General features: G+C 55.4%; 1 protein-coding gene across 2 annotated transcripts in view; it reads left to right on the top strand.

Annotated features, from left to right (window-relative positions):
* KLHL29 (kelch like family member 29) overlaps window positions 1-14,698 on the top strand; it is a 387,365-nt gene that overhangs the window by 292,941 nt on the left and 79,726 nt on the right. For both annotated transcript variants that reach the window (XM_075557057.1, XM_075557058.1), the window contains exons 4-5: window positions 3,352-3,493; window positions 5,702-6,214. In XM_075557057.1, the coding sequence (XP_075413172.1) occupies window positions 3,352-3,493; window positions 5,702-6,214 (655 nt within the window). The remainder of the gene's footprint in view (window positions 1-3,351; window positions 3,494-5,701; window positions 6,215-14,698) is intronic.

The raw sequence follows: 14,698 nt of genomic DNA, 5'->3' as shown, positions 1-14,698 counted from the left end.
CCTATTGCTCCACACAACTGTGGGCGCGTGCGTCAACATCCCCTCCTGCCCCCTCCCCCTAGCTCCCCATCTGCCCACAGATAGAAGTGGGCCGGGGGCCTCTGATAAGGAAGCTTGTCTGTTGAATTGTTCTGTCCTCGGAGATTCGATTCGCTCTTTTCTTTTGTCTCCTGCTCTGTTCATGGAAGCGGGCGTCTGAAGCGCGGGCCAGAGATAAAGTGCAGCCTAATGCAATTAGCACAGTGCAGCCCACAGTCCTAATGGGCTGCGGCTCCTGCATCCCCAGCAGGTCCTGATGCAGGCACTGTTTGTCATCGCATTACGCATCCCAACCCCAGTGTGTGCTACGCTTCCCACACTCTCCGTGCTGGCCTGGGAAAGGCATGCTTGTTGGCCAGGCCCAGCGGCCGGCGCTGCTGGGTCTCAGGGTTGGTTCCATCAGAATTCCCGATTCAAGGCACAAGAAGAGATCCTTCTCCAGCTGTGACCTTTACAGGAGAGTGACCTGCACATGTCCCGCCCCTGGGAGAGGGGCAGGACTCCTTTGGCCCTGGCCTAGCCCAGCCCTGTCCTCTGTTCAGCCTGGCTCTGGCTGCAGTTCCTGGAAGCTGTGGTCACACTTACTGGAACCATCTCCACTGGGATGCCCATCCTCTCGTTTCCCGGTCCCGCCAAGGCCTTGTTGTTTTGTTTTTTTTAATTTTGTTAGTTTTATGTAAATGTCCAACTAACCCCTCAACCCACTGCTGTCAAGTGGATTGTGACTCGTCGCAGGCCTGTTGAGCAGAAAAGATCTGGCCGCCCCTATGGGTCTTCCACGCTGTCCATCTTCAAGGAAGCAGCCGGCTCCATTCTCCCTCAGAGCAGGCAGAGGGTTCGAACAACCTACCTTCCGTGAGCGACCCAACACTCCATGCACTGCGCCTACAGTGCTCTCTCAATAAAGGCTGTAGTTGAAAAGTATCTGACTCACAGCGGCTCTGAAGGACCTGGGAGCACTCCGGGAGCACTGCTCCTGTGCATCTCCCAGACTGAGTCGTGACGACAGGAGTGCAAAGCCTCACCCCTCGCCCGCAGAGAGGCTGGTGGTTTCAAACCTCTGAACTTGCCGTGAGGAGCCCCGAGCATAACAAGAGAATCAAAGTTACCCATAACCCCCTGACCGAAGGATAACATCCCTGCTAGCGGTTTGGTCATTTCCATCAGTGCATAGGACCCTCTCATGCCTGTCTTCTCATTTAATGGCACAGTGTAAGCCTGTTGCCACTGCACTGAAAGTTCTTCATGGGCGTGATTGGTTTAGACAGCCATGTCCTCTTCCGTCATGTGACTCTTGCTCGGGGAAACAGTGTGTCTCGATGTCTGTTTGCACCCTGCCACACATATTCTCATTGATCTAATTCTCTTCCGCATCAACTTGAACCTGCATGTGTGTAACTGGTGGTCTGCTCTGCAGGGGCCCTGGCCCTTGTTCTGTCTGACTGATGAAACTGAGCACCTCCAGCATCTCTTTCCCCAGATGTAGTTAGTCCTTTGCATTCCCATGCATCCCATGCAGCCAGACGGAATCTTATCAGGAAAGACCAGTCCCCGGAGAAGGACCTCAGGCTTGGGAAAGTAGAGGGGCCGTGAAAAAGAGGAAGGCCCTGGACAAGATGGAGTGACACGGTGACCGCAACAGCGGGCTCAAACATGAGAGCAATTGTGAATTGGGGATGGCGCCGGACCGGGCGGTGGTTTGTCCTGTGGTGCATCGGGTGACTATGGCACCTGACTCCGTGGCACCTCACAACCACAAGTCTGTTTGTGGTGTGGTAAGAAGATTATTTCCAACAGCAGCAGGACACGTGTCTGCAGTAGAGACTGAGCTGTGGATGGGGAGAGAGGGTCCTGGGGGGGTCTCTGCTGACAGGGCACCCTGCCTCCTGCCCTGGTACCAGCATCCACTGACCTCTCACAGCTCCTCAGTGCTTTGCTTTGGGGTCTCAAAGGCTGCTTTGGGGCAGAATAAGGAATGTGTGTGTGTGTGTGTGTGTGTGTGTGTGTGTGTGTGTGTGTGTGTGTTGTAGCAAATCATTTGCCGTTTCAGCCTTCGGGTGTACGGTTCCATGATGTTCGTCATGTTGATGGCGTTGCTCACCCATGGCCGCTACCCATTTCCAGACGGTCCCATCGCCATTGACAGAAGCTCCCAGTCTGAGTCTGCTGGTGCAGCTGCAACAGAAACAGAGTGGCGGCTTAAATCAGCAGAGGTTGGCTTTCTCTTTAGAAGTCTGTGTCCGGAGTACCAGCTCCTAGACGGCACCTCTCTCTGGGCATTCTCCCACTATGGGAGAAATGCCTTCTCCCTGCTTCACTAGCCAATCCACAGCAGCTGGCCTGAAGGAACAAACTCCAAACCAAGCCAACTCAATGCCATCGCGTCGATGCCAATGAGTAGCCACCCTAGAGGCGAAGGTAGAACTGCCTCTGTGGGTCTCCGAGACTGTAACCCTTTATGGGTGTTGAAAGTCCCGTCTCTCTTCCAGGGCATTGCTGGTGGCTTTGAACTGCTGACCTTGTGTGTAATCACTGCACTCCCAGGCTCCTTACCCCCACTGAGAGGGGTTAGGAGTCCCAATACAGCTCTTGTGTTATTGTTCCTGCTCTTACATGCTGTCACGGGTCCTGATGCTCACAACCCATGTGCCACATGACAAAACACTGCCCAGCCTGTCCCTGAGTGTGAGCCCATGGTTGCAGCCTCCGTGCCTGCCTATCTCAGGGACACAGTTCAATCCCTGACACTCAGTAGCCCCTAAGCAGGGGCTGTCCCTTTGCCCTTCCCCCCACCTGCCCCGGTAGCTGCTGATGCACATTGGCCTCTAAGCGCCTGTGCCAGTGGCCTGATGGAGGGGCTTCAGGGAAGCATGCTCTTCCGTGAAGAAAAGCAGAACACTTCTGGTGGCACTGATCTGCCTGGGCCTCCACCCGTTCTCAGCACGAGCCCGCAGGTAAATGGGCAGCAATTGTTTTGTTGTGACTTGTTTTTCCTGATAGATGGCTGGGGAAACTTCCCACCCCTGGCGCAGAATGCTCCCTCCCTGTGGCCCCACTCAGCTGGGGGAGTGGCTGCAGAGACACAGTGACGTGTTCCTGGGAGCAGAAGCTTTGCTGAGGCCGCAGCTGCCAGGACTTGGTCAGAGGATCCATTGAGACCCACATGACTCTCCATGTGCAGGGTCAGCCGCTGCCTCCCCAGCTCGGCGGATGACACTCGGGAGACCAGAGTCATCTCTAGGGCAGGGTAGCCCCTGGGCAATGGCCCCTGTAGCTTGTACTCACCACCCCATTGTGTGTCTTTCTCCACAGGCCCCCGGCATCTCCAAGGCAGACAATCCATCCCAGGGACTGGCCACCAGCATCCGGTGGGGACAAACGCCCATCAATCAGTCCACGCCCTGGGACACTGAGGAGCCACCCTCCAAACAGATGAGGGAGAGCGACAACCCAGGTGTGTAGGTGTCACTGCACAGCGCCGTGAGGGGCCAGGGTGGGGGATGGCAGAGGGACCCCCGCCTCTCCGTGGCAGGTCCTAACCCACAGGCTGCAGGCGCCCCAGCTTCCACATGGGTGTCATTCCACCTGTGGGGTTCTCTGCTTCATTTCACAGGGGGCTCATGGTTGTGGCCTTTGGGGCAGCATGTCTCTTTTGCCACAGCCTCTCGCAGGGTAAGAGGGATGGGTTCGAACCACCAATCTTTCACTGGATGGCCCGGGTCTTAACCGTTTGCTCTAGCCTCCAGCCCCCCGCCACACTGCATTTCTTCATCTTGACCAGAGATGCCCAACGCCTTACCAGCCCTACTCGAGACGTCTAGTGCATTTTGCCAGGGTCCCTGGTCAATCAGGAAGAGGCAGGCGCTTGGGAAGGCACCTTCCCTTCTTCAGACTTGGGGGACATTCCCCGTTGGCAGCCCCCCTCCATACACTGCCCACAGCACTCAGTCTCGGGAACTCTCTTCACCAATGTATGCTGCCCGCTAATTTTGCACATCTCGTGACCGAAACCGTAAATATCCATCACCCATTGACCATGAGCCTCCTTCGAAGGTTCTCCCTGGTCCGCACGGCAGTCCCGAGACACTCGCAGTGGCCACGGCCATGCTGCAGAAGGCGACTGCCTCAGAGAAGCCTCGGGCCCAAGGCTGACCCGCTCACCCTGCTCTTCACCACCACACCATGTGGGTCTCCTGTCCTCAGGCGCAGCCCCACGCTGCTCACTGGTCAGTCGGGTCACCCTCTTCTCCTGCGAGGGAGCTCCCAGCCCCTGGCCAGCAGATCCCTGCTCCATCACCTTCCAAATAGCTCCCCACCTCCCTCTCATGGGGATTCCACCCGGAAACGAAGCGGAAGCACCCACCTTCATGGACAACTTACCACACACTAGACACGTCTCTTTTCTTCTCAAATACATGCCCCTAGTTTAATTCACTCCAGAAGCCCTTCGGCATAGCAGAAGCCATCCATCCTGAGTGCCGCTGCGAAGGAGGAGTCTCGGAGACAAGTCACAGCAGCGTGCCCGACACTCCAGCTTGCTAGTTGGCCAAGTTGAGTTTGAACCCAGGTCCCAGCTGCTTCCTCCTCTCGGCTTCCCCTAGACCATCCTGCCTCCTCTTCTGATCCTCCACAGCCATCTGTCCAAGGAGCCCCACTGCCCCTGGACCACCCACTGCCACGGAGTCTACTCCAGCGCACATGGCTGTCGTCAGGTGCCCTGTGGGGGGGAGACTCCAACCCTTAACCACACAACGTATAACAGACCCAAACCCTGCCCAGCCCTGCACCATCTCCATGGTCGTTCTCACGTTTGAGCGCCTCGATGCAGCAGTGACCGTGCCAGTTCATCTCATCAAAGTCTTCCTCGTGTGCGTTGCCCCTCTCTGATTTCACCAAGCCTGGTGTCCTTCTCTTGACAACGTGTCCGAAGACGTGGGGCGGAATCTTGCCGTCTTTGCCGCTGAGGCGCAATCCGACTGCTTCGTCCAGGAGAGATCTGTGTGTTCTTCTGGCGGCCCGCGGGCCTTTCCGTACTGTTCGCCAGCACCCCAATTCAAAGGCATTGCTCCTCCCTCCGTCTCCCTTGTTTGGTATCCCACTTTTGCATGCATAAGAACCCATTGAAAACACACTGGCTTGGGTCGGGCGCGCCTTAGTCCTCAAAGTAGCACCCTCGCTTCCCAACATTTCAAAGAGGTCTCCTGCAACAGAAATACATACAGCAGCCAGGCTTTTGGTCTCCTGCCTGCTGCTTCCAGGAGCATTCTTTGTGGATCCGAGCGAGACAAAATCCTTGACAACTTCCATCTTTCCTCCATTTACCGTGAGGTTACCTGCTGGTCCGGATGTGAGGATTTGCGCTTTCTTCACACTGAGTTGTGGCCAACTCAGAGCAAACCTGGACAGTGTTTCCAAGGCTTAAATCTTTACAGGCGTGAACAGCTGCGTGTTTCTCCTGCAGGGCACCCAGTGGGTTTGAAAAGTCTGGCAGTCCAGCAGGGCTCTTGTCATTGAAAATCACAGATGGCTGATCTGGGAGTTCTGGATGCAGGTGCCTTACCTGCCTGTGTCCCCAGCACCCAGCCCAGGGCCAGGGGGACAGTCAGCAGGTGTTAAATGAATGTGTAACGGACAGGTGACGTCTCTTCTGTCTTCCCTGCAGGCACAGGACCATGGGTGACCACGGTGGCCGCCGGGAGCCAGCCCACCCTGATCGCACACTCCTATGGAGTGGCCCAGCCTCCTACCTTCAGCCCGGCTGTGAACGTCCAGGCCCCGGTCATTGGAGTGACGCCCTCACTGCCTCCCCACGTGGGGTCCCAGCTCCCGCTGATGCCAGGCCACTACTCGCTCCCACAGCCGCCCTCTCAGCCGCTGAACAGCGTGGTGGTCAACATGCCTGCCCAGACCCTGTACGCCAGCCCGCAGCCCCTGGCCGTGTCCTCGATGCCCGGTGTGGGGCAGGTGGCCCGCCCAGGACCTACCGCTGTGGGCAACGGCCACCTGGCAGGGCCCTTACTGCCACCACAACCGCCAGCCCAGCCGTCCGCCGCTGTGCCCAGTGGGGCCCCTGCCACCAACGGGCCCCCCACCTCTGACTCGGCCCCCGGGCTGCAGATGCTGAGGACCATTGGCGTGGGAAAGTACGAGTTCACTGACCCGGGGCACCCCAGAGGTAAGTTGAGCTGCCCGCTTGCCCATGTGTGCTGCCCCTGTGTTCCCCAGATGGCCTCTGTGGTAGGGACAGACACCGCAAGCCAAGGCGAAGCTCACACAAGGGAACTTGTGCTCCGGGCAGCTCCTCGACCCAGAGGCTGAAGGGGAGGCTGACGTGACCTTGGTAGGGGGTGGGTGGGGGAGGGGAATGGGAGAGGGCAAGAAGAGGGAGAGGAGGAAGGATGGGGAGAGCCGCAGGGCCCATAGTCTGTCCCCCACCCCAGTCCTCACCCTGACCTCTCTCACCCCCGGCCACAGGCCGGGCCCAAGTTCAGAACACAAAGCAGGGCCTCACTGCCCACAGGGCTCTGGGGACAGGTACTCTGGGGTCTCCTCCATTCCCACCCACGGACGTCATTCAGGACGTTCATCCAGACGAGCCCCCTTGGCGGCACTCAGGGGGACCGTAGCTCCCTGGCCTTCAGCCAGGAGACTTCCCCCAACCATCCTGAGCTGCTGGGAATCTCTGCTTCCAGGCCCTAAGGGTGTCCTGTGAGCCCCTCCAGCCTCAGCCTTCAGCCAGCCTGGCCCCAGAGGAGTTTTCATGCCAGGGAGCCGGAAGGCAGACCCAGGTGAGCAGAGTCCAGGAAGGTAGACCACTGGGAGAGTAGTCCTAGGGCCGAGCCCCGGCCTGAATGCCCCCTGGAGTTAGGGCACAAACTAACCCAGCTGTTTCCGCATGGCCTCTGACCCATGGTGACCCCGTGAACGTCAGAGTAGAATTGGGCTCCACGGGGTTCCCAGTGGCTGAGTTGCCAGACCTTTCTTCTGAGGCACCTCTGGGGACATTCAAGCCACCAACCACTCCAGGGGGAGTTGAGCACTTAACTGTCCCCACCACCCAGGGATTCCAGGTTAGGACAAAGGCTATCATCAGATAAGTCCCAGTCTTGGTGTCTGTCTGAGCATCCGGCCCAGGCTGGGGCCTGGGAGGGGGCAGAAGGACGGGGGCTGTCCCTTATAGCTCTGGACAGGAGAGGAGGCAGGTTTGCAGGGACAATCCACCCTCGTGGGCTTTTCTCTGTCTCCTTTGAAGGGGCACTGGGTATTCTTGAGCCTGGGGCATGTGGATGGCTGGGCGCTGTATCTCAGCCCGTTCCTCAAAGCCCCTTCAATCGCATCTCAGAGGGCCTAGCATCTTAGCAAAGCACCACATCTAACTAGCTGTTCTCCTCCCCGCCTGCTCTCCTAAATCTCTATCTTTATCCCTTGGAGTAATTTTCAGGCCTTGTCAAACATCCCAACAACAAAGCCCGTGTCTAGATCTCTGTTGGGTTTAATTCCCAATCTGATTGAGCCCTAACTGCCTTTGTTTGGGAAATCGGCACTAGTCTTAAATGACAGAATTATAGAAAATTACATCTAAATTCTGGCAAACTCTTGCTTTGTTTAAGATCTTTTTTAAAAAAAATTGACTAAATTGATTTCTTTGTTTGAGTTGTTTTGGTTAAGCTCCCTCTCCCATTGCTTAAAATAAATCAATAAATAAATAGACCCTTGCTCCCAGCTTCTGAGCCCCCAACTCTGAAGCAGAGGATGGCCGCCAGCCCTCAGCACTGGGTGGGCCTTCCACTCCCCTCCATGGGGGGGCACATCCCCACCCCTCCCCTAGGAAGGGTTTTGAAAGGCTGAGTGAGCATGCCAATTATCCGACTGGAAGGGGGCTACCCCAGATGGCACTGGAGACCCTGGTTTGGGGTTTAGCACAGAGATGAAATCTGGATGCCATCAGCCATCTGAGCCAGGGGGTTCAGGAAGACGTAGGAATGAGGACAGGCCTCTGCAGGCCAGTAGCCATCACAGAACCAGCCCTGTGACATCTGTGCCTGGACCACTGAGCAGCAGGTGGGGGCCGGGGGCCCATGCCCACCAATGGAAGGGGAAGAGAGGGGCCTCCTCCTGATGGGGCTTGCGCTTCTAGCCCCTGTGGGTAGACTGAGTGCAAGTGAGGGCAGGGATGGTGGGGACCTAGAACTGGACTTTGTCCCCAGGCTCTGCTGAGCCAGCAGTGTGGGTTAGGGAGGTCCCTCCAGGTCCAGCCGCTGAGCCTCGCCCTGCTGATTCCCACAGGTGGCCAGCTCGATGGCTGTTTCCTGGGACCTTGTATTTGAGTTACATCATCTCCGCCTGATTTCTCCCCTTCTACGTGAGGAGCCCTGGTGGTGGGGTGGGTGGGTTACACACTGGGGACTAACCCCCAGGTCGGCAGTTCCACACCACCAGCCCCTCCCCTGGAGAACGATGGGGCTTTCTACTCCTGTAAAGAGTGACAGTCCCCTGAAAGCCACAGGGGCAGTTCTTCCCTGGCCTATGGGGTCACTATAATGAGAATCGACTCGATGGCAGTGAGATTTTGTTTGTTTAGTGTTTTATTTAAGGGAAAGGAAAACAATGAAGCTTGCTTATACCAGGGGCTCATAATCAGAGCTTGGGGAGGGAGAGAGGGAGAGAGAGTGAGAGAGAGAGACAGAGTGTTCAAGTAATTTTCCCCTTCGTTTCTAATCTTAAAAGCCTTTATTGCTAAAGCTATAATTTGTCTGTCTGACCTAATGTCAGACAACAGCCTATGTCATTTCTATAAGTGCATGTATACATAGACATGAGGAACCTGAACTATGAAACCAAAGCTTTACCATTGGCCATGGTAGAGCCTTATTCCTGACAGAACTACATGGGTTTGGATGTGGGTCACTTTCAGATTGTGCATCTCCGAAACCCAATGGATGTCGCACTCCTAAGTGATGGGCAGCTGGCTCAGGGCGGGGACCAAGAGGTGCACCGTGCTGGCATCAATAGTAGTCCAAACATCACTAAACAAATGGGGAAAGATCTTTCCATTACCTCCCTTTGCCACTCGAAACCTTGCCCAGCGTTATCATAAGATCCACCTGGGGAGCCTAGAGATCCAGCTCATTAAAAGTCCCAAGATTTTTCCTACTATTGTTTGACGTGACAACCTGGCCTCTCCCGGGGTTGAGTAATTACAGGGCGCTCACCTGGTGGAGAGGAGGTCTTGCCAACCAGTGGGACGGGCCACCGGTATTTTTAGACTTCATTAGTGGCCCTGATTTAAAATTTCACATTTTGTTTCTCGTAATTATCTTCCAATTGACTGAGCTGAGATTTCAGTGGGGGCTGTGTGAATCGGTTTTCCCAAAAAGCGTTGGGGCTTTCATTTAAAACTTAACCAATTGAAAAATAAAGGTGCCCACGGAAATGCTTTGTGATTTGCAATAGGTCAAGTGTTTGTCTCTCATCTGTGACTAGAGAAGGCAGCTTGCATGCAATTCACTTTAATGAGTGTTATTTAAATGCATTGAGCACATATAGGGCTGTGTGTGTGTGTGTGTGTGTGTGTGTATTTTAAGAAACCTACAAGATAAATCTTTCTTTATATACAATTTTGGGATGGGAGCCATCTGTAGGGTTTATTTTTCGACACCGTATATTCCATCAGACACTTGGGTGGCTGCTAACTCACAATGTCAGCGGTTAAAACTGTCACTTGGCAGGAGAAAAAAAAATGCGGCTTTCTGCTCCTGGAAATATTTACAGCCTTGAAAATCCCCAGGGACAGTTGTGCTCTGTGCTATAGGGTTGCTGTGAGGCTGGACCGACTCCATGTCAGGGAAGGAATGAGGCATCTCCCATTGAAGGCGCCCTGGCGATCATGGGTGGTCAGTATTGGATTGAGGTTCCAACCACCAGTTGCTCCAAGGAAGAAAATCGAGGCGGTCTGCTCCAGGAAAGATTGACAGCCTCAGAAGCCACCAGAATAGGGTCGCGATGAGTCCGAATCGACTTGGTGGCAGGGGCTTTGGTTTAGATGATCTATTGAATGCTACTTCCCAGTAGGATAATGTGTGTGCAGAGGGATAAAGGAAGAAAAGGAGGTCACTACATTTGAATACTGGTATAAGAGACCCTGGGTGCTGTGTTTCCTGATTGGATTGAAACCCCTGAGTCCATCCATGCACAGATAAAGCCAATAAGTCCAATGTCCCTGCAGCTGGGGCCACCAAAACCCTGCTGAAGACTCGGGTGAGGGCGCTCACCCCAGGGGCATGGATGATTGGTGTCATGCGCCCCCCCCCCCCCAGCCTCCACTACACCAAGACACTTGGTGGTTTGGAGGGTGACTGGAGACCTTCTCAAGCGCCCGGGGACCCTGGTGAGCTTCTGAAGGCGCTTGTGTTTTCAAGGGCATGTTTGGAAGGAAGGAGCCAGGCAGCATGGGCTCCCTCTGCCTCTGGACCCAGTAAGTGGAGTGTGAGGTTACCTGTTGTGGAGAGATGTGTGCCTTCTGACTTGAGATTTTGTAGAACCTGAGGATCCACCTGCCCAAAGCAAGTGCCCTGCGGAACCCTTCCTCCCTGCCTCCCTTGTCGCTCCCTCACTAGCTCCTTCCCTCAGAGCTGACAGAGCCAAGCGCAGAGGACATGGGGCAGATGAAAGGAGATCCCAGGGTGAAGGTGCACAGCACTCCGCCTGCTCAGTAGCAGGACCCTGGGTCTGGGACATTCAAGTTCATGATGGGTGAGAAGTCAGGACCCTTCTCAGTGCAGACAAGACCAGAGAAGTCAAGCTTGTTCAAAGGGCTGACAGCCCATCCCCCACCCCACCCCGCCCCACCCCTCTGAGGACACTTCACCGGACTCCACTTCCCCAGCATGACCTTCCAAGTTTTGGAGCCCAGTCCAGCCCTCATCTCTCTCCCATACTCCAGCCCTGTGTTCAGAGCATGCCCCAGGCACCCCCACCCACCCACCCACCTTAGAAGAAGATTGGGTAAAGAATTGTTGCCCCCCCAAAAAATTGTTGTCCTTATATGATTTGCTCAGAGGCCCAAAATGGCCTTCAGACTGAAATCCTCTTCCATGCAGACCTACCCCTCCTGCAGCTCTGGCTCGGCAAACCATGGGCCCAAGCAGGAGCCATAGCCCCAAGCCTGCAGCTCCCAGCCCTGACCAGCCCCCTCCCCCTGCTTGCAGTCATTCTGAGAACTCCCCTCTACCCTCCATCTCGGCCACCACTCCCCTTTCAGGCCACCACACCACTGGCCTGGGCAGATGGGCTCTGGGCACACAGTGAGTCCCCTCCACTGAGGCTCCCGAGGGGTCTGGCCCTGTCGCACCCTCACCAAAGGCGAGCAGTTTGCTCTCCGCTATTATCCCAAAGGTTGGTGGTTCAAACCGGCCCAGCAACACTGCAGAGGAAAGGCCTGGCCATCTGGTTCCATGAGGATGGCAGAACAAGGGCAGGACGTCCTGCAGAGCAATTCTGCTCTGCCACACATGGGGTCACTGGGTGTCAGAACTGACTTGATGACACTGGGTTCCTCTCCCTCTGCCTGCCTCCCCCAACCTCTGGCCCTCAGGTACCCCCTGGCTGCCTGTGCTCTGGGCCTGGGCAGTTCTTCCAGCTACATACACTGTGATCTCTCTGGGGTGGAATCGAGCACACGCTACATCCAGTTCAGATGTCAGCCCTGCTTCCAAGCCCAGTGCCCGGGATGTAAGAGCTGCCCACCAAGGAGGCACAGAACAGTAGGTCGGAACTATCCACCGGTTTTTGTGGCTTCTCACTGGGCAGCTGTCTCCCTTGGTCATGTGGTAAGGTCCAGGCCCCTGAACAGAGAAGGACCCGTGTGAGACTGCGTTCTCCAGCCAGTCAGCCCCTCCTCCCTGCACTCACCTCTAAGAGCTGAAGTTCCTCATCTCTGCCCTTGACCCCCCCCCCCCAGCATACCTGTCCCAGTGCATACCCAAAGAACCCCCAAAACCAGGCAGCTCGCTGCCATCAAGTCGATGCCCCCTCACAGGACCCTGTTGGACAGAGCAGAACTGCCCCTTCGGATTTCCAAGACTATAAATCTTTACAGGAGCAAATAGCTGCATCTTTCTCCTGCAGAGCATCTGGTGGGTTCGAACGGCTGACCTTGTGGTTAACAGTCCAATGCCCAGCTCATGACACCCTCCCGAGCATGCCGGGAGGCACGTTACAAGGATGAGTGGGTTGTTCCAGTTTATAGCCAGACCCCATTATCTCTGCCTATGGCTAGGGCCTCCCCACTGACTCCCCATAGCCCCCCTCCCATCTGCCATCCACGGTTCTCAGCATCCTGGGACACTTCCCTTGATGTCAGGGTGTCTGTGGGGGTGGCCTCCTTCATGGCTGAATTAGCAGGCTGGACAAAGAGACGTACATGGCCCGCTCACCACCCAGCCGAGTCTCTGTGACCCAAACCGCTCCAACCACCCCACAGCGCTGCAGAGGGTCTGGCGTCAAGATTACAGCCCACACTGAATGTGGTGATCAGTGTACAAGTCTTCTTGATGGGATTGGACTATTGAGTCATGTGACGTGGGTTATGTGCTAAGAACACGGTTTTTGAAAAATTAAAAAGGCAAAATAGGTGACAGCCAAGAAGCTCTCTGGCCCCTGAGGCATGGGGTCGTCAGGAGTGGGGATCGATCGAGTCGATGGCAGCAGGGTTGGCCGGGGTTTGCCTACCCATCCGCCGCCTCGGTGGTAGGAGCCGGTGGCTGGCAGCATGAACAGAGTCAGGAGTTCAGGTGGTGCATCAGAACCCTTGGGTCCACTACCCACCAGTCAAGGAACTGGGTACCAGAAAACGAGTGTCCCCGAGCCCCAGGGGCTCCTCTGCAACAGTGCCACCCTCACAGGCTTGCTTGGAGGACAAATACCACGAAAGTTCATGGGGGGATTCACAGCCTTTCCATTCCATTTTCCCAGTTTTTGAAAGCCCACTTCTCCGACCCTTATCTCTGTAAAGTCTTCGTGTTCGTTTCTGGGGCAGTTGACCTCGGTTCTGGCTTCTCAACACTGAAAGAATTCATGCACAGAAGCCCTTCTGTAAATCCAAGTGACTTTTATGCGGGAAAGGGAAGTTTTGGGTAGGATGATCTCAGAAAGTCTGGAACGGGTGCGGGACCATGCATGAGTTCACAACTACGATGGCCACTTCAAGGCAGTGCAGAAAAAACCACGTGAACCAAGAGAGAGAGAGAGAGAAGCCAAGAGAGACCAGCTGCCCATGGACCCACCTTTGTTCCCCTCCCTCTACTTGAGGAGGCATGGTTGAGGGTCTTGGCTGACCTTGTTGGCTGAGGTTAGGCACACCTGTGACGAAGGTTGACCTCTCCTGCACCTAGGTGGCCTGACTCTCCCCATGCTATTCTGGATGGATTAGTGGCTAAGTCCAGGCGCACCTCTGTGATGTATGGTGTGCCAGGCTCCAAGCATAGTCTGCAGGTGTCTGACTAGTGCCCGATTCTTTCCCAGCCCCTCGATTGTGGCATGGCCAGCGACTTCTTGTTTAGGGTAGGCGTTTGGTGGTGACAGCCCCTTTATCGCTAATCTATCGAACTGTCATTAGCCCCTTGCCAGGCACGTAGAAAGCTAACGATCATATTCGATGTAGGGAGCCCGGTGACATAATGGGTTACCTATTGGGCTGCTAACTGCAAGGTCAGTGGTTTGAAACTACCAGCTGCTCCTCGGAAAAAGAGATGAGGCTTTCTGTTCTGTAAAGACTGTCGTGGAAACCCACAGAGGCAGTTCTACCTGTTCTATAGGGGTTACTGCTGGCAGTGAGTTTGGTTTGACTTGGGTTCTTAGGATTTTAACATTGGTAAAGCGGGACACCAGCGGGACACCACTGATAAAACTCATAACCTGGTGAAACAGCCACATGGCAACTGAAAACCCGTATACCCTAAATTGTCATGCATTCTTTCAAAAAATCAGGACTTTTTTAAAACACTGTGGGACGTGGGACAAATTGTTAAAAATCGGGAATGCCCTGCCAAAAGCGGGACATCTGGTCACCTTATGTTACGACTGTTAAATGCTGGAGAATCCTGAGGAAGAAAGGTTATCTCGGCAGCAGCTTCGGCTACAGACCTCCCTGGAATGCTCCACATGTTTCATCAATCTGGTTTCACGTTACTCTCCACACAAACCTGGGCCAGACCCACCGCCCCACTGTTACCCTACTGCTCTCTCCATGCCCACCCCCGGACCTCTGCGTCACTGAACCCAGGGACGTGGGGACTCTACCTCCCCGCCATCCGTCGTGGTCAGTCAGGGCCTCCTCACCAGGCAGTCCTCGCAGCAGCTCTAAGCTAGAGTCCTCCTTCCCTCGCTGGGCTCAGCCCTCTGGGGTTTGTTAATCATTAATTAGAGGGTTGTGAAGGGCTTAACGGGTTTGTTAACAGATCATTTGACTAGAAGAGATCCAGGCGAGCAGAAAGAGGAAGCACAGGCAACCAGACCACCCAGCAGACTCGCCCCCTCGCAGCAGGAGGTGACCCCTGGCCACCCCATCAGTGGTCAGTGTGTGTCTCCAGGGACTCCACTGCTCAGCAGCCACCGCTGCGGGAGCCACTCAGGACTCCTCTGGCCACTGAGCTGAGGGCCA

The sequence above is a fragment of the Tenrec ecaudatus genome, chromosome 8 (assembly GCF_050624435.1).
Source record: "Tenrec ecaudatus isolate mTenEca1 chromosome 8, mTenEca1.hap1, whole genome shotgun sequence".
NCBI classification, from domain to species: domain Eukaryota; kingdom Metazoa; phylum Chordata; class Mammalia; order Afrosoricida; family Tenrecidae; genus Tenrec; species Tenrec ecaudatus.
The sequence above is the reverse complement of the archived record's forward strand: the minus strand, read 5'-3'. Positions and strand labels throughout refer to the sequence as shown.